At 27.9% G+C, this 18,119-nt stretch overlaps 5 protein-coding genes and 1 long non-coding RNA gene across 13 annotated transcripts; 3 read left to right on the forward strand and 3 right to left on the reverse strand.

Annotated features, from left to right (window-relative positions):
- Nucleotides 1-9: 9 nt before the first annotated feature.
- On the forward strand, nucleotides 10-4,454 carry LOC117152271. Its single transcript, XR_004462606.1, has 2 exons — nucleotides 10-316; nucleotides 3,806-4,454. It is a non-coding gene; the product is annotated as an uncharacterized LOC117152271 (long non-coding RNA).
- Nucleotides 398-3,808, reverse strand: LOC100742076 (zinc finger protein 502). Of its 4 annotated transcripts, none has more exons than XM_012391123.3 (6): nucleotides 2,197-3,808; nucleotides 2,039-2,124; nucleotides 1,921-1,977; nucleotides 1,662-1,806; nucleotides 1,251-1,354; nucleotides 398-1,192 (listed from the first exon to the last, which is right to left on the reverse strand). In XM_012391123.3, the coding sequence occupies exons 1-6, from the start codon at nucleotides 3,362-3,364 to the stop codon at nucleotides 470-472; spliced, it is 2,283 nt and encodes a 760-aa protein (XP_012246546.1). In that variant the 5' UTR covers nucleotides 3,365-3,808; the 3' UTR covers nucleotides 398-469. The 4 variants fall into 4 exon arrangements, with proteins under 4 accessions (XP_012246546.1, XP_012246545.1, XP_012246544.1 ...); XM_012391122.3 differs by having other exon boundaries at nucleotides 1,662-1,809; XM_012391124.3 differs by having other exon boundaries at nucleotides 662-898; nucleotides 979-1,192; nucleotides 1,662-1,977.
- On the reverse strand, nucleotides 3,941-4,599 carry LOC112212000 (follicle cell protein 3C-1). The gene is made up of 3 exons (XM_033323382.1): nucleotides 4,333-4,599; nucleotides 4,154-4,225; nucleotides 3,941-4,073 (listed from the first exon to the last, which is right to left on the reverse strand). Exons 1-3 carry the CDS (start codon nucleotides 4,597-4,599, stop codon nucleotides 3,963-3,965), a joined length of 450 nt encoding a protein of 149 aa, XP_033179273.1. The 3' UTR covers nucleotides 3,941-3,962.
- A 179-nt stretch (nucleotides 4,600-4,778) lies between these two features.
- LOC100749968 lies at nucleotides 4,779-6,639 on the reverse strand. Its single transcript, XM_024370764.2, has 4 exons — nucleotides 6,232-6,639; nucleotides 5,987-6,154; nucleotides 5,636-5,901; nucleotides 4,779-5,578 (listed from the first exon to the last, which is right to left on the reverse strand). The coding sequence occupies exons 1-4, from the start codon at nucleotides 6,338-6,340 to the stop codon at nucleotides 5,075-5,077; spliced, it is 1,047 nt and encodes a 348-aa protein (XP_024226532.1). The 5' UTR covers nucleotides 6,341-6,639; the 3' UTR covers nucleotides 4,779-5,074.
- A 165-nt stretch (nucleotides 6,640-6,804) lies between these two features.
- Nucleotides 6,805-11,314, forward strand: LOC100750088 (dolichyl-diphosphooligosaccharide--protein glycosyltransferase subunit STT3B). Of its 2 annotated transcripts, none has more exons than XM_024370772.2 (7): nucleotides 6,805-7,249; nucleotides 7,457-8,155; nucleotides 8,229-8,539; nucleotides 8,607-9,147; nucleotides 9,237-9,698; nucleotides 9,802-9,892; nucleotides 10,014-10,332. In XM_024370772.2, exons 1-7 carry the CDS (start codon nucleotides 7,029-7,031, stop codon nucleotides 10,038-10,040), a joined length of 2,352 nt encoding a protein of 783 aa, XP_024226540.1. In that variant the 5' UTR covers nucleotides 6,805-7,028; the 3' UTR covers nucleotides 10,041-10,332. The 2 variants fall into 2 exon arrangements, with proteins under 2 accessions (XP_024226540.1, XP_003493122.1); XM_003493074.4 differs by having other exon boundaries at nucleotides 6,806-7,249; nucleotides 10,049-11,314.
- A 1,263-nt stretch (nucleotides 11,315-12,577) lies between these two features.
- LOC100740110 (INO80 complex subunit D) lies at nucleotides 12,578-17,636 on the forward strand. Of its 4 annotated transcripts, none has more exons than XM_033323374.1 (3): nucleotides 12,578-13,690; nucleotides 13,954-15,397; nucleotides 15,523-17,636. In XM_033323374.1, exons 2-3 carry the CDS (start codon nucleotides 14,020-14,022, stop codon nucleotides 15,687-15,689), a joined length of 1,545 nt encoding a protein of 514 aa, XP_033179265.1. In that variant the 5' UTR covers nucleotides 12,578-13,690; nucleotides 13,954-14,019; the 3' UTR covers nucleotides 15,690-17,636. The 4 variants fall into 4 exon arrangements, with proteins under 4 accessions (XP_033179265.1, XP_012246556.1, XP_012246557.1 ...); XM_012391133.3 differs by having other exon boundaries at nucleotides 12,579-13,690; nucleotides 13,883-15,397; XM_012391134.3 differs by having other exon boundaries at nucleotides 12,579-13,393; nucleotides 13,883-15,397.
- Nucleotides 17,637-18,119: the final 483 nt, after the last annotated feature.

Raw genomic sequence — 18,119 nt, forward strand, 5'->3', positions numbered from 1 at the left:
CATGTGCGTTCCTTTATGTAGCCATACTGTAACGTTCTCTGAACGATGATTGGTTAATGTGTATTATTCGATTTTTATTAACCAATCAGCAACGAGAATAATATTATCGCTTTATTTCGTAAAAAAGATTAGTTAAAATACATACTATTCGTCTATAAACATTAATAAAAGCTGGAAAAGTGATTTAAGCATTTTGGTTGAACATTTGCACTAAAATATATTTAGCAAAATTATTAAATGATTCAAGGATTAACTCAGCCATATTAACTATTGTGCCACTTTTTTGAAGAAGTAAACTTTATGTTTCAAAAAATAGGTACACATTAGACAAAGAAATTCTTGTTAGTATTTTAAAATTTCCGGGAAAAAATTCATTATAAATTTTTATAATTAATTCTTCTTTGAAAAATTCTTATTTATTTATAACGATGATAACTAATAATGCAATTTTTTATGGCGAATTCTCTAATCATTTCTCATTAATACTATACAGTAGTTGTTTCAATGATTCTTCGTTAATAGTTTGCAAATTATTTGCGTTGTTATCTGCAGTGCTAAAACTTTGTTCTATATCAGCATTAAACATATTCATTTCCATGATATGTGCTGTATTTCTAAAAGTATCATAAGATTTTGATATATCTCCTTTTTGTGTGGGGGATGATACTCTTAAGTGTTCCATTTCAGCAGTGGGTGAAGGTAGTCCATTTTCAAGGGGAGACATTACCATTGAAAAGAAATCATGTGTATCTTCTTGAAATGGTTTCTCATTTTTTGATTGTATTACTTTACAAGTGTCAAAGGGTTTCTTAAATATAGAACTATTAGGAATGTCAGATTTCCACATATTCCCTATTTTTTCATTATCATTGTTTGTCCCTGTACATTCTTCTAACTTCTGTTTTTTATTTGTAATGTTAGTATTTGCAATAGTTTGTATTTTTTCAATGTTAGACTCTTTTGTTAAAAGATGCTGACCTTGAGTATTTATTATTAACACATATTTGTTTTCTTCATTATTTACAATATCTAGCATCGTTTGATTTTCCTTTAAAAAATCCTTTTGAGTTTTACATATATCATTGTGTATACCTTGTATATCTGGTAAATTTACTGACTTCTGATCCATGATATTTGTTTGTTGTACATTTCCTGTTTGTTGTGCTGGGCACTTATGAGTTCTTTGACTTACCTATAGTAATGGATAATTAATAAAATCATAAAAGTATTTCTTTTTTATTCTGATATACCTTGTATCTGAAGCTTTTTCCACATGTTGTGCATTTATAAGGCATTACACCTGTGTGAATTCTACGATGAACCAAGTATGAAACACGTTGACGAAAACATTTTCCTAAAAAGCAAGCATCTAAATTATAAAAAAGATGATGTCATATTTATCCATCTATTTTTTCATTATAGGAAGGAGCTTTTAATTATAAAATTCTCAAAATATATGCTGTATGAATATAGTTATTACATACTTCTAAATATAAGCAGTATTTGTAGTAGATATAATAAACTACAAAACATTGTTATACATACATTGCAGAAACAGAACAATCCATATTAAATTGTTAGTAATAACTGAAAACAAAACATGCATTATTTCAGTTTTTGCAACACATTTTTAAATAAAATTCTTACAAAAGTTAACATACCACATGTTTCACATGCAAAAGGTTTTTCTCCTGTATGAATTCGTTCATGATTATGCAAAGTAGATAATTCTTTAAATGATCTGCCACAAGTTGTACATGTATAAGGTTTATCATCTTTATGGTATAATCTATGTTTATGATATGACTGCTGGAAAGTAAACGTTTTATTACATATGTTGCACTTATAAGGCATTTCTCCTGAATGTAATCTTTTATGTTTTTTTAGAAAATATTTCGTTGTAAACATTTTATTGCATACATCACATTCCCATTGTTTAGCTTCATGTGTTTTTAAATGCTGCATTACATGTTGTTCCTAAAATAATAAATTTGTTTTATTTTGTACAAAAAGACATTCAAAGAAACATATTTACCACCTTTTTAAATTCTTTTCCACATGTGGGGCAGTTAAATTTATTTTCATTAAGTATGAGTTCTATTTGTCCACCTCTGACCAAAGAACCTGAAAATATGTTTATGTTAATGTTTGTTAAATAATAGATATTAATATGCTTTCAATGTAATAAGAAATTACCTAAATTATATCCCATATGTGCTACTCGCATATGCACCATTAAACTACCTCTCATTTTAAATACTTTAGAGCATAAGTGACATGAATAATTCTTAAGTAAATTTTCAGGCATAACATTTAAATCTTTTTCATTGATCATATGTATTAATTGCTTATGTAAAAGCAAAATATTATGATCAGGAAAATGAAAACCACATATATTGCAACGCTCAGTCTTTTGTCTTGTTGATAATGTTTTTATAAGTTTTAATTGAGGTAATATCTCATTATGTTCAAGACTTTCATTTTGTCTTTTATTACATACAATAGATGAGTCTTCTTGTATATTCTTATCATTAGCTTTTTCCAATGGTATATTGGTACATGTACTTATAATGTTTGGAAGTTTGTTTGTTATTATCATTTGTTCATTACTACAAGGTTTATCGACAGATCTTCCCATTTTGTCTGATACTTCTTTGTTTGGTTGTTCACAATGTTGATCCTCTATCCAATTTTTAAATGTTTGGACATTTTCATATTCTGTTTCAGGATAATTTTGTACAAATTTTACATTTTTAACGTTTTGATGATCAAAGTACTGTGTAGCATAATCTACTTTTATTGTTTCTTGTAACATTTGTTGAGGCAGTTTTTCTGATTCTATTTCTTTATTCCTTTGAAGTGTATGTATCTCTTTATTTCCACAAATTGAATTTTGTGGAAATGTAATTTGAGGTATATGATTCAATGAATTTTGATTTTGAATAGAAACTTCTGGATTCAAAATTGAAGCTTCATCTTTTGTATTTTGCAGACTTTGCGATGATATTAAACTATTTTGAATATTTAAGTTATTCTGTGAAAGTTTATTTGAATCTGTAATTTGTATTTTAGACATATTCCAATCTTGAAAAGTAATACTTTCTAAATTACTTATTATTGGTGGATTATGAGTACTGGTAATAATATTTGTATGTTTCAATGACTCTGTTGTATTATTATTACTTAAATTAATAGTGTGGCTGAATAAATGAATAGTAAGCTTATCAATACCAAGCAATACTTCATTACACACAGGGCATGTAAGAGGTCGTGTTGCTACGCTTATTAATCCTGCTCGCAATGCATCCAATGTTAAAAAACCTGGTTGTGAGCACAAAGGACATGCTAAAAGTCTTGCACACATGTTTCTTACCAATTTTTATTTATAATGTTTTTTATTCAAAATAATATTTATAATAGAAAGCTTCACATTGTTTTCTTAATAATATAAATGATAAATAATTTTTCCATCTTTTTTGTATCAATAAAAATTAGCTTTTATACAGACTTAATGTTGGCTATAAAAGTAGAGTGTTTGAGATACAAATTTAAAGTAGCTGATTAATTTAAATTTAACACTGTCATCTGTAATATTATTGGGGTTATGCCTGAACTTGACCCAATGGCACAAATTAAAGATCAAAATCATACCTCATATGTTAATAAGTATAGAGAAAAACTCAATGTAAAGCGAAAGTTTTTCTTTTTTAAAGTGCACAAAATAGAACAAAGTTTTATATATGATAATTTAATTATAGAATGAAGATTTCAGATATTTATCTGGGATTCCTTTGATTCTTTGTAGAGTATATGTGATGTTCTTGAAGCTATATTTAGACAAGAAGCGGGACATTTAAGAAGAAAACGTGGTAGAATCAATAATGGTTTTATTAAATTAAAAAAGTATAAAGCTTATACATTTATAACAAGTGAGAACACATACATAATAAAAGATATTTATTTTAATATACTGGACATTTGTATGGTGTGCCATCCTTACAACAATATTCTCTTCCAGCAGAAAGATTTGTGTTAATCCATCCACTGTTACAATTTTTAATAAATAAGTAAGCCTAATATAAAGAAATTATATAATATAATGTTGTTTAATAGTTAATTTGAAGCTATTGTGAAACATTAAAATAAAACTTACCCTTTCCTTATGACAGTCATATTTTATTGAATTACATAGTATTTTAGGACTGTTTGGCAGATGTTTAATAATCTATAGTAAATATTTCATATTTTGTGTTACTTGAGATAAGAAATTAACTGTATCATCAATAAAATATATGTGTGGTAATAATTTTGTATTTCTATAGATTAACTCACAGTGTCCAAGCATTTATTTGTACACAGTTTATTCCCGGTTGGAGTACATGAAAATGCTCCAGGTAAATCATGAAAAATAGCAGGCTCTCCCTTAGGTGATTCTTTACCATCCTTTTTAAATTGTCCACTTAAAAAAATTCCACAAGCACAACCAATTGGAAATTCAGTAGTTACAATTTTAAGAGTATCATTTAAAACTTTTATTTTAATTTGATCTGCTGATGCAGATAAGAAATAGAGAATTGATAACAGAAATGCCAGATTCATCTTTTCTGTAAAAAAAATATTTATTTCAGATTTCTCTTATGAATAAGATTATTTTAATTAATAATTACCAATAAAAGAAAGCTGTATCTAAGTATATTTAGAATATATAAAAATCTGTACTCTAAACTGTAAAGTATTAATAAAGTATACAAGTATATATTCAGTTTAATGATACTTACATTAATCAAATTGTCTGCATTACTTGCATGAAGTAATGAAAATCAATAAGTCGTGCAGGTTTTGTTGAAAGCGCTTTGTTTTGTAAAATCAGCAATTAAAATGGGTCACATTCACAATAAGCAATATTTCATAATACTGCAGTACTGTAATCATATTGTATTTAAAAAAAGCTTGTTTTATTCTTTTAATATGAATATAATATTAAAATACAAATAAATACATGTACAACAATAAGATTTAGATTACTTTCTTGTTGGTAAGATTATACATATTCACTTTATTATGCACTGATATTTTATAACTTTTTGATAAGTTTTGCATTTCCTTTTAAAACTATATTTTTTCCATTTGCAATACACATATATTCACATTTCATGATTTTTCTTATAGAAACAATTTGCACTTTTATTTCTATTATATCTCCAGCATAACATGGTGCTGGAAATGTAAAGGTTTGTCCAACTACTATGGTTCCTGGGCCTGGCATTTTTGTACCAAGTACTCCTGATACTAAGCCATTGAGTAAAGCACCATGAACAAGATTATTTGATGTCACTAAATGTATTGGATTATAATCACCAGTTAATTTTGCAAAATTTAGTATATCATCTTTGGTAACTGTTTTAAAAACTGATATTTCATTTCCAACTTCCATAGTGTTTAGAACATCTGAAGGTCCTGTACAATATCTTTGTTGCACATACCTTTTTAGCAATTTAAAGAATGGCTTTGAGAACTTCATTTTACTCCACAATTGAATTATGATATATAATTTTTTAACTACTTCTTTTTTTATGTATCAAGGTATAATTAGGTATATATCCTTCCAAAATATTTTTTATATATATTATATATTTTTAGGATTTTCAACTTTATCCTTTATTTCAGTGCAGTCATTTAAAAATATTGCCACTAAGTTTTTAATACGATTATTTTCATGATTTGACAAATCAGATATTTTTCCAATTAATTCAGTTGTTACTTCACTCTTATAATCAGGGTTAATTAAAAATATTAAACTAGTAATTACTGAAAGTATGATATCTTCATCTTGTGAAGAAAGTAATGGTGTTAATAGACAAATGCCTTGGTTACGTAAAATGTATAGTTTATTTATTGGATCTAAAATATAATTCTTTTGTTAATTAATAGTTACCACAAGGATGTACTTTTTGAAAATAAATCTTTCAAACCATTATATACCTACCAGCACATACATTACAAATACCTCCTACTGCAAAACGTACTAATTTTAAATTATTTTCTGACAAAGCGTGAAGAAACAAATCAATTATTTGTAGTTGTCTTATGTATCCATAATTGATAGGATCATAAGCAAAATTAGCAAGGTTTGCTAACACTTGTTCTTTTGCTTCTGTGGAAATAATTTATGTTCTATAATTATGTAGTATAACAATTATATAAGTAATTACATTTTTATATGCAAATTACCTTTAGATTTAGTGGTCTTAAATTCTGTAGTTAAAAGTTTTAAGAAATCATAACGACCAATAGAACTTTTCCCAGTACGTTTTATTAATTGCTCCTTGCTAGTAAACATGAGAGAATAATTTTCATTTATATTATTTAGCGGAATTTTTCACTCATGATATTTAATTCATGCATTTAACTCATGTACAAAAATGTCACTTTCTTAGGTGTTTCTTTTGCGATTTTCTACGATTACATACCAAAATTTTTTAAATTTCTTGTATGTTGTAACGAAAACAGGAAATATTAATTTCACAGCTTATTATATTATAGCAAGCAGTCGTTAAGTAATAAGATTATCCGGATATGATGGTTTAGGATAAGTGTCAGTAAGTACATTATATGTGACTACATCTGTATTTAGATCATAGTCGATGACCGGATGTGATATTGATATAAAATTAATGCCATTGGTAGACAAACTGTTTCTATTTTATGTGTTGTTATTGAAACCAATCGGCAGCTTGATATTCATAACGAACGTGGTGTGCATTTAAGCGCATATTCGAACATACCATTCCTGTACCCATATTCCTATGAAAGTAGGTAGAGAACGTCATTGCGAAGTCATGGTTAACACGTAGCCGGTGTTCAACGTGTCTTAAACTCCTAGCCTAGGCATAGTGATTTGATAATTTGTTGCAAGCAGCTTGATTTGCAGCGTGTTGAATAGAAACAAATGTTAATATGTTCATGGCAAATGTCTGTTAAAATTTCACGGAAATATTTATCATTACATTCAGAAATTTAAAGGAAATATGTTGCCAAATAGAACATCCATTACAAATACTAAAAAAGATATGTTCCCTGACAAGAAATCGACGTCTAAGCAAATGAAAACTTCTACGTTAACAAACGCCGCTGGACTTAGTTCTCTTATTACTTTTACTGTTTTGCTACTTGCTTGGATCTCAGGATTTGCTTCTCGGTTATTCGCGGTGATACGTTTTGAAAGTATCATACATGAATTCGATCCTTGGTACGTATTTTTAATTATTATTAATTTATAATAATTATTTAATTTAATATTTTTCATTTAATATTTACCTAACATTTTGTTCATAAAAAATAATTTTCATGTTTATTAATAATTTAATTGATAAAGTAAATTAACTTTACATATATATGTACATATAATGTTATTATAAAATATTACTATAAAATAAAATATTCTTTTATAACATAGGTTTAACTACAGAGCTACAGCATATATGGTACAACATGGATTCTATAATTTTTTAAATTGGTTTGATGAAAGAGCATGGTATCCGCTGGGTCGTATTGTAGGTGGAACTGTTTATCCTGGATTAATGATAACATCTGGATCTATACATTATATATTACATTCTTTAAATATCCCAGTGCATATAAGAGACATTTGTGTATTCTTAGCTCCGATATTTAGTGGTCTTACAGCCATTTCTACGTACTTATTAACAAAAGAAATATGGAGTGCAGGAGCTGGTTTATTTGCAGCGTGTTTTATTGCAATTGTACCTGGTTACATTTCAAGATCTGTAGCAGGAAGTTATGACAATGAAGGCATTGCCATTTTTGCACTACAAATTACATATTATCTGTGGGTTAAGTCAGTTAAAACTGGCTCTATTTTTTGGGCTTCTATGACTGCTCTGTCCTACTTTTATATGGTATCTGCATGGGGTGGTTATGTTTTTATCATTAATTTAATTCCACTTCATGTTTTTGCATTATTGATCATGAATCGATTCAGTAATCGTCTTTTTACAAGTTACACTACATTTTATATTCTGGGACTTTTATTGAGTATGCAAATACCATTTGTTGGTTTTCAACCAATAAGAACATCAGAACACATGGCAGCTGGAGGTGTGTTTGGATTATTAATTTTTGTGGCAACCCTCAGGTGTGTTGATATAATATGTTAGTATAATTTTAATATATCAAATTTTGTAATACAGTATATTTTATTATTGTAGATATCTAAGAACTGTACTTACAAAATCTGAAATGAAATACTTTGGAGGAGTGGTTGCAGTTACAGCCGGCATTCTTTTGTTTATTTTAATATGTTTGACTTATGCCGGTGTTATTGCACCTTGGAGTGGAAGGTTTTATTCACTTTGGGATACTGGTTATGCAAAGATACACATTCCAATAATAGCATCTGTTTCTGAACATCAACCTACAACATGGTTTAGCTTTTTCTTTGATTTACACATTCTTGTTACAACGTTTCCTGTGGGCTTGTGGTACTGCATTAAACGTATCAATGATGAACGTGTTTTTGGTAAGATTTAAGAAAAATTTCTTTATTAATTTACTACACAAATATATTAATTATAATTATTTTACAGTTATATTGTATGCTATAAGTGCTGTTTATTTTGCTGGAGTAATGGTGAGGCTTATGCTCACTTTAACTCCAGTTGTTTGTATGCTTGCTGGAATTGCATTTAGTGATCTTCTTGAATTATTTTTCAAAGAGGAAGACAATGAAAGAAACGATCGAAGTAATAATGGAAGTGAAGAAGAAAGTGAAGAAGAAAGAGAAAGAAGCCCTGGTAGATCACTCTATGATAAAGCTGGTAAACTTCGTAGAATGAGACATGAGAGACCTAGGGGTAATGGAGATGGATTAGGTGTTAATCTTCGAAATGGTGTTGTCATTGGTGCATTTGTATTAATGATGATGTTTACACTGCATTGTACTTGGATTACAAGTAATGCATATTCTAGCCCTTCGATTGTTTTGGCATCATATAGTAACGATGGAGGTAGAGCTATTCTAGATGATTTCAGAGAAGCTTATTATTGGTTAGCACAAAATACACCTACTGATGCTAGGATTATGAGTTGGTGGGATTATGGCTATCAAATTGCTGGGATGGCTAATAGGTATATATTATTAGAGAATAAAATGTGCTATTTAAATTTTTTTGTATATATAATACAATATAATATGAAGCATTTTCATTTTAACGTAGAACTACGCTTGTGGACAATAACACTTGGAATAATTCACATATAGCTCTAGTTGGAAAAGCAATGAGCTCAAATGAAAGTGCTGCTTATGAAATTATGACATCATTAGATGTAGATTATGTATTAGTTATTTTTGGAGGAATGATTGGATATTCCGGAGATGATGTTAATAAGTTCCTTTGGATGGTACGAATTGCTGAAGGCGAACATCCACAAGATATTCGTGAAAGTGATTATTTTACTGAAAAAGGCGAATTTCGCGTGGATTCGGAAGGTTCACCTACCCTTTTGAATTCACTAATGTATAAATTAAGCTATTATCGATTTGGGAAAGTAAAGATTGATTATCGATCGCCCTCTGGTTATGATCGTACGCGTAACGCCGAAATAGGAAATAAAAATTTCCAGTTAACATATTTGGAAGAAGCCTACACGACTGAACATTGGCTTGTTAGAATTTACAGGTAATTTTATAGATAACAATAACAAGACCATAAATTAATTTTATAAATTTTATGATTTTTATACTTATAAATTTCAAATGTCCTTATTCAAATCCAATTTTAGGGTGAAAAAGCCAAATGAATTTAATAGACCAAGCATTCCAATATCTAAACGAATTGTTACACGAAATGCTAATTCATATGTTAGTAAAAAGGTGAGAATTCTATTTCTTATGCTAAACAGTTAAAGCAGTTAAAACATTTACTTTTGTTGAATTCTTAATCGTATCGTTTTTCCTTCTTTAAATCATAACATTGTGTAATTTTGAAATGTAGTTGAAATCGTGGGATGGGGAACATTAATGTTACAGACACCACGTCGTAAGAAAGGTTACATAAAAGGCCGGCCAACTATTATTAAAGGACAAAAACCTCAACGAAAAACTACGTAACATACATTTATTATCTAATTCATAATAATTTTCAAATACAACTTTTATAATAAGGAAAAAGAATTATACACCGTCCCTTGGGTCTACCACAAATTGTACCTCAAATTAAGATTTTAATATCATTAAAACTCGAATCAATTAAATATAGAATAAAAAAAATTTTCAACACTGAAAGCAATTGGGACAATTTTTTAACAAAAATGATCTTTAAAAAAGCGATCATGTTTTCAATTTTACTCATTACACTACGAAAATTTCTTATTTTTTCAAAATTATGAAATATTATCTATGTATGGCTACTTTACATATCGATTAGGTAAAATATAATTTCTATATGGTTGCAGTATATGGTGAATTTCTATAATTGAATTTACATTATTCATGGAGTGGAAAAATTTTATATTCATACAGTTTAAATCTTTGTACTTAAGTAGTCTCTAGCTTTTTGCTTACGTGATTTTATGCATATTATGTTCTGATTGCAAATTACGGAAATGAGCTTTGAATTATCACATGAGAAATATGATAAAAGAACTAATGCGTAAACTTTTCTTATATCTGTGTAATGCACACTAAACATCAATAAGAAAAATTCGCTAGTCAAACTGAACGAAAAAATGGAAACATTTATTATAAATATCAAACAGGTGAGATCAGAGGGATTAAATATGTGTTATGTATACACAGTTATACAGTATTGTATACTATTCTTGTTGAACATTTGTAAGAAGGAACTTGTCACTTAAAAGCATTGTATATTTAATATTTGATTTATCTTTCCTTTTCTTTTGTATAGAATTTAAAAATATAGAAGACAAATTGAATTTTATGCAGTGGAAATATGCTTTTAAGTGTAATGTATTATTTTGTCTTATAATTTTTTGATTGTCCATTGTTCTAGCACTTTTTTTAAGTACAGTGCTATAGTTCACGTTTCATTCAAATTTGAAATTTATATCTTTGTGATCTACATTGTAACCATTCTTCTTATTATAAAACATATTGTTTATTTATAATATGTACATAATCCAATTACTATTTTTAGCAATTGTATGTATTTCAAAGATCACAAAATTATAGTTAAAGCAATGTTAAGTACGCAAAATAGCTGTGTACACAATCATTGTGTATATTTGATTATAAAGAAGACAAAAAAATATAAATGAAACAAGGTTGTAATACATACCACTGACAACATTATTTTATTTCCTATATAAAATTCGGAAGACTAATGCGATTATATTAGGAAAATGGCAAGCATTAAAAATTATATAATAATGAAAGAATTAAATATATATGTATATTGTGTATACTAAATATGCATTTAGTATACACAAGAGAGTAAAAAGATTCGTTTATATAATTTGCATACTCTTATTTTATACTATTTGACAAAATAAGATATTAATATAATATTTGAATTCACTTGCCTTTTTTTTAAATAGTAGAGTATTAATAATTAAGCAATTACAAATTTTTTCGGAAAGGCTGGACTATATCAACAGGTGGTCTTTTGTAATATATTAATAGGTTATAGTCTTAAATGTCAAAATCAGCTGATCACTGGTAACAACTTTTTGAAGGTTACTAGATTTATGAATTTTGATTGTCTTTTGTAATGCCTTATCACACAAATATAGAATCTAGTTATTTATTAATTCAAAAATTAAATGTTTGAATAAAATCTCGAATAAATATAAAATATGGTTTGGTTATGTAGCAATATGAAAATTATTGCTCTTGACATTGACTTCATCGCCCGATTTTATATTTAATACATGCATAATTTATTTTATCTTCATTATTTTTTTTACATATTTAAGTAATATTTATCAGATTTATATATAGATTTCTTACACCTATATTTTTTTAATTAAGTATAATATCCTTTTAGAGCATGTTAATTATATTTGAATAGATATAGATCACGCAATGTTTATTATTTATTAATTATCAAAAGACAATATCTTTTTTATGCATTTCATATTCTACAAAAAAATAATAATTCTATGTTACGTGAAATTTTCAATGTTTATTGTAAGAGGCTAAAATTTATTTAAAATCAACTATTTCAATATTTCTCGATATATTACATTAATTATATCATTGTAATTTAATCAATTATATAATTTATTCTTTTAATATTAATATCAAGAAAGTTGGGTAAAATGATGTTACTAAATAACATAATGTAATATTCTACACATGCCATGTTATAGATGCCATACTTTAAAATATTAACGAAAAGCTATACATTTATGTAAATCAAATATAATTACTCTGAATACAATTAGTATTAAGGAAACTAGATCATACAATGGATGTTTTAAAATTGAAAAATGAAATATTATTATATTTGTCGTTTTATTCATACTATCCTGTTTTCTAAAAGAAAAAAAGTAGAAATAAAATTAGGTTTATTATATACATAAAAGAGTTAAAAGGTTATGTCAAAATGAATAACGAAGAACAATCTAAACATTTTCAATAGAAATAGCCGAAATCATGCAAAAAGATGTTTTCGTAAATTATCATTTAAAATTAGTTAACACTTAAAGTGGACATAAATTGTTTGTATATCAAATTCATAATGATAATACAGTGAATTCAAAGATTTTTCGCATGAGAAACTGTTCGTGTGTGCAGTGTCCGCCATTTTGCTTTCTTTATATCTGACATGTCTTTCTAATGTTATTATCGATGAATGCTAAAATTTGTGCGTGAATCTTCAATCTCGTTGGAGTGTATTTTATACGAAAAAGGTCGGATTGCTTCTGATTGGGCAACAACCTCCATTACTGTTGGGAGTAATTTCCATTGTCCCAACCTCGGTTAAACTAAACGAAACGAGTTCATAAAGAGGGTTTCGTGATAGTATTTGTGAATAGTTTACCCTTGTTATAGGGTATAAATATGCTGCAAGATTCATCTTATGAGTTTTTCTGACTATATTACTGAAACTTGATTATAGTATTTTGCAAAGTGTCTTACTGCCTATATAAGGAGTGAACATAACCAAACAGTGTTGATATCCAACATCATGTACTCATGTCAACACTAGAAATAAAATGTTTATTAATATGGCTTTGAATTGTCAAAGTTTGTCAGAACTTTTAGAATTCACATTCAATGCTTTAATATTTCATGTAATGAAATTGTTTGAAAATGTATAGGGTATATTTAGTGCGAATTGCTATGCGAGGCAAGGATTGTTTTTATCCTGATCTAGCCATGGACTAAGTTCACGCTTATTGTTTGAACCAGGTGACTTTAGTAATCATCTGATACATATATGTACAGGAATATGTGAATTTAAACTTATACTTATAGTGATATATAGCTTTAATTGATCTAGATATTATTGACTACTAAAGTATTATTTGCACTTTTAAAACACAAAATAAATTTTATTGTCATTTAACTATACAAGATTTTTTGTAAAATTCCACTATAAAATTTGATACTAAATAATAGGTAATCAGTTTTAATGTTTCTATCAAAGCATAACCCATGACAAAACTAAGTTTTGTACATATGCAGATACATATGTATATAAGTTGGGTGCGTATTAATATTATTGGCATATGTAGTGGATATGACTATTTTATAAGTTATTATACTTTGTACAAAATTTCATTTTATTAGTTGTATTACCTTGATGCATATGTAAACATTAATGTGTAAAGCACATACAAAAACAATCAAACTGTGATATAATACAATAAAAATAATTTTTTATTTTTTTATTCTCAGTATTATGAATTCAGAAATATTTATGTATGGACTTGGATCTAGGCACATGGCTTGAACCAAGTTTTATCTAGATAGGAAGAAAGATTTAGAGGATTTGAGAATGCAGGTGGAACAAGATACAAGGAAATCGGTAATCAATGAAGGTCCCTATATCCGAAAACTCAAACATGGACAATAAATTGAAGTTTTCGGATCGGTTGAAGGCTTTGCTGAAAACTGAGGCTCGTCAAGATGTCGACCCATATATTTTCAGTGAACCAGAGCCATTTGGTACAGCGACAGGAAGAAATGTTTCAATAGTGTCGTCTAAAAATTCTAAAGTAATGCAAAATTGTAAAAATATTAAGACTAAAGAAAAATGTATGAAACAAAGAATAAGGATAACATCCGTACCAGATGCGGAATTCAAAGATGTACAAGACCGTGCTGTAGAATTAGATGCTGATTGTAGTGTTGGTGGTGGTGGCAGTGGTAGTGGTGATGGTGAACATATAGATTATAAATTTGCGAAAGCAATTCAACAGAAGCAGCGTCATATTGAAAATTTACAAAGACTAAAAAATAGAAAGCAAAGTCGGGACCATACACTATTGTATTATCCCAGAGCTGGGGATGAAATATCAGATAGTGATTCTAGTGGAGATGAAATGACAATTTATCAACGTTATTGGTTTTCTGGAGAAAGCACTTCAACACTGAATCGTTCTGCACGCCTTTCTCAATTGCGTTCCCAGCTAAGAAGAAGATTACTTCAGTTACATAAAGGTGGAACAGACTCAGAAATTTTGTTACGTGATAGAGCTAGATGTCTGTTAGAAGCTGCTTGCAAGGATCCTGCATCTACAGCAAGAGCTTTAAGTGGTTCTCCAAATACAAGTAAAGTGGTTGACGGGCCACTTCTAGTTGGTGGGCTTTGTGGAGCTGAAGGATGTCAACAGATATCTTTGCCCTGTACTCGCCATTGTTCTCGTCATATTATGTTGAATGGAGATCAACTTTTATTTGAACATTGCACTGCCAAATTTAGTGATAATACACAATGTTGTATTCCTGTGTTTGATGTTGCACATGAATTACCTCTTTGTCCAGAACATGCAAGGAAAAGAGATAATTATCATCGTAAAGCCCAAGAGTCTAAACCAAAGAAAGCTCGTAAAAAACCAACATCTCCTACAATTCCCAGGCCTAAACCAAAATCTAGGCCAAAGAAACGAAAACGGCCTCTTGCAAATAAACTTGAGATTAAAGATCCTACTCTAGTACATGAAGAGAGTCAATATTTGAATCAAATAAACTCTAGTGAAAATCAGACAAAAACTTTGAATAATTTGAATACTGTAGCACAAGGAACTTCAAATTCTGCTAACTTAAATTTAGGATTAGGACTTGGTCTTGGAGGAGGACTTAAAGATCTGGGAGATCATGAAGTGTTTCCTTCTTTGGATCCTGCAGAGCATGATTTTGGCAATGTGCTCAACAACTTACCTGCTGATGCTTTTAATGACCTCTTTATTGGTAATTATAATGATATTGTCCTTTTTGTATTGTGTGATATTAATTTATATAAATATGTTGTGTGAAATATATTTATTCTTATGAATTACTTTAATTTAAAAATAAAATAAGATTTATGTTTTCAGAAGGCAGAAATGGGGAATATGAACCATCAAGAGAAGAAGAAGAAGAATTGGAGCGAGCATTAGAGGCAGTGGATAAGGATGTACGGAATTTGGAAAGAATGGGGCAAACACATGGACTTTTAGAGCCAGCTTTATTGGCTCAACTTATGTCAGATATTGCTTCGTAGCCCCGCCTATTTTAGTAATGTAATAATTTGAAAACGAGTTCACGTGTGTTCCTTACAATATAGAAAAAAAATACTGTTTGTGTATGTGCTGCTAAATGTAAGATTGTGTTATTGACTTTCGTTATGTAACTATAAAAATCCGAGATAATGGCAGGGATTGACATACAGAAAGTAACAAAAAATAGTTAACTATTACTAATTTAATATAAATTTCATTGGGTACAATTGTATCATATAGTTAGATTCCCATAAAAAGGAAGAAAAGAGATCATATTTCTTATAAATTCTACAAATTCCATTCTTGCTAAAAAAGTAATCACGAAAAAATCGTAAAATCATTCTTGTTCTTTTATACATTTGCGAATTATTTTGAATACAATTTAAAAGTTCAGTTACAGTGTTGTAGCTATAATGGTATAGCAATAAATACTTTTTGCTTATGACAGATACAAAAGTCAAAAGAAAAAAGCAGTCCTACAAAGTAATTCTACTATATTTGAATTTTTCAGGGCACATAAATTTATTTTTACATACTGCTTTATTCACTATTAATGATTTTTATTTTGTTTTTAAGTACCCTGATATAGCTGCAAATAATAGTCATTAATATTTTGTAAAAATATAATCAAATGATTTTATATAACTTCTCTAAGTTGTATGAAGTTTCTATTTTAAACAGAGGTAAAGTCTTTTATTAAAAGTCAGTATATTATTCAGTTCATTGTATGTTTTGATATGAATATAACTTAGGTTTTGTTTAAACAGAAGTTAGAAGTTTTAATGGATTATTTTCTACTAAGAAACTTTATTTATAAAATAGAATTGCATGAACACATGACTGAACTTAAAAAAAACTACATATACATATAAATGATCATATTCATTTTTTATCATCTGCCTGCTGTAACAATATATGCGAATAATCGCAAATAATCTTATTGATATATGCATAATCATCACTATCATCATTTTCTTCATTTTGTATTATAATCATATAGATAAATGTTCAGTAATAGATAACTGTAACATATAATTAAAGATTCAACTTAATAAGAAGTGCCGAAATAGTTTCATTTTTGATATCTTTAGTAATTGTAATATGATTCAATTTCTTTTGCAGCCTATAAGAAAAAATGACACGTGATATATTATTTTATTATTCAAAGTAAAAATATATAAAATTCAGATTAAAGAATTGTAAGAGGGCACAGATTCTGAGAAAAAAAACTAGATTCCTCTGGTTAATTATAAGGACAACTAAATCATTTACTGCCATTTAACATTTAAATGATTACAACGTAGCAGTAGTATTGACACTAGAGTTATCTACGTACATGTAATATTTTCAAATGTACACAATATATTTCAAATTATCATAATTTTAATACATATCGTAATCGAAATTAAAGAAAAAGAACTATGTTGAATCACTCTGTAGACTATAAATAAATGTCATTAGAGAGTAAAGCAGCAGAAAAAACAACTTACTTGTGACACTAGAATTGTACAGATTTTTGTGAGATCTAGTTTTTATTATCAAAGTTTCTGTGCCAAATGTACTAGTTAAGATATTAATTTTTGTACGTTACATGTGCGTGTCATTATTCATAAATAATAGGTCGCAAGGAAGTATATCTTGAATAATAAATGTTTTAAATGTAAACCAATGCAAATGGACAGTAATTTGCCACTTGTAAATGGACAAAAATACAATATAATTTACAATTTAACCCATATTGGGATTAAATTAATGTCGTATATATATTGTTATTATATATAATGGTAGTAAGTAGGTACAATAATTATTTATATAAGGACAATGCAAAATTTAATCTTAAAACAATGCATTGCTTCAAATGTACCTATATATGTATCTCCTTGTAAAATATCAGCATTAGTACGCATTATTAGGCATTACCAATTATAATAAGCATATTTTTTACATTGTCTTATTGTACTCAGTTTATCCACCCTTATCACATATCCTAAAAGCGTTATTTTCGAAATATGTGTCTATGTTTAATATCTTATGCGATAAAAATAATTATCAGTATTTTTCTTTCTAAATTTTTTCAATGCGCGTTATGAATAATTTTAAGTAGTTTTCCATATTTTGTATTAGTTATCAACAATTTTCTTTTTATATAATTAAAAATATAAATACTTTGTATTTCTTTATTCATTATTACTCAATCTTACAGAATAATATTAAATGTAAAGCAATTAAATTATTGCATGAAGTAAATTTTTTAGGAAACCAAATATAGACACATATTTTCAAATATTTAATTGTTACTAATTCATACTAACTTTAAGTAATTACACGAAAAATAAAACAGTCTTGAAATAGTAATCAACATTGATTTGTGTTCTATTTATTTTACTTTAGTTCAACAAACATACTCAACAAAAATTTGTTATTTGTTATTA

Source organism: Bombus impatiens, unplaced genomic scaffold (assembly GCF_000188095.3).
Source record: "Bombus impatiens unplaced genomic scaffold, BIMP_2.2 scf_0930, whole genome shotgun sequence".
In the NCBI taxonomy this organism is placed as follows: domain Eukaryota; kingdom Metazoa; phylum Arthropoda; class Insecta; order Hymenoptera; family Apidae; genus Bombus; species Bombus impatiens.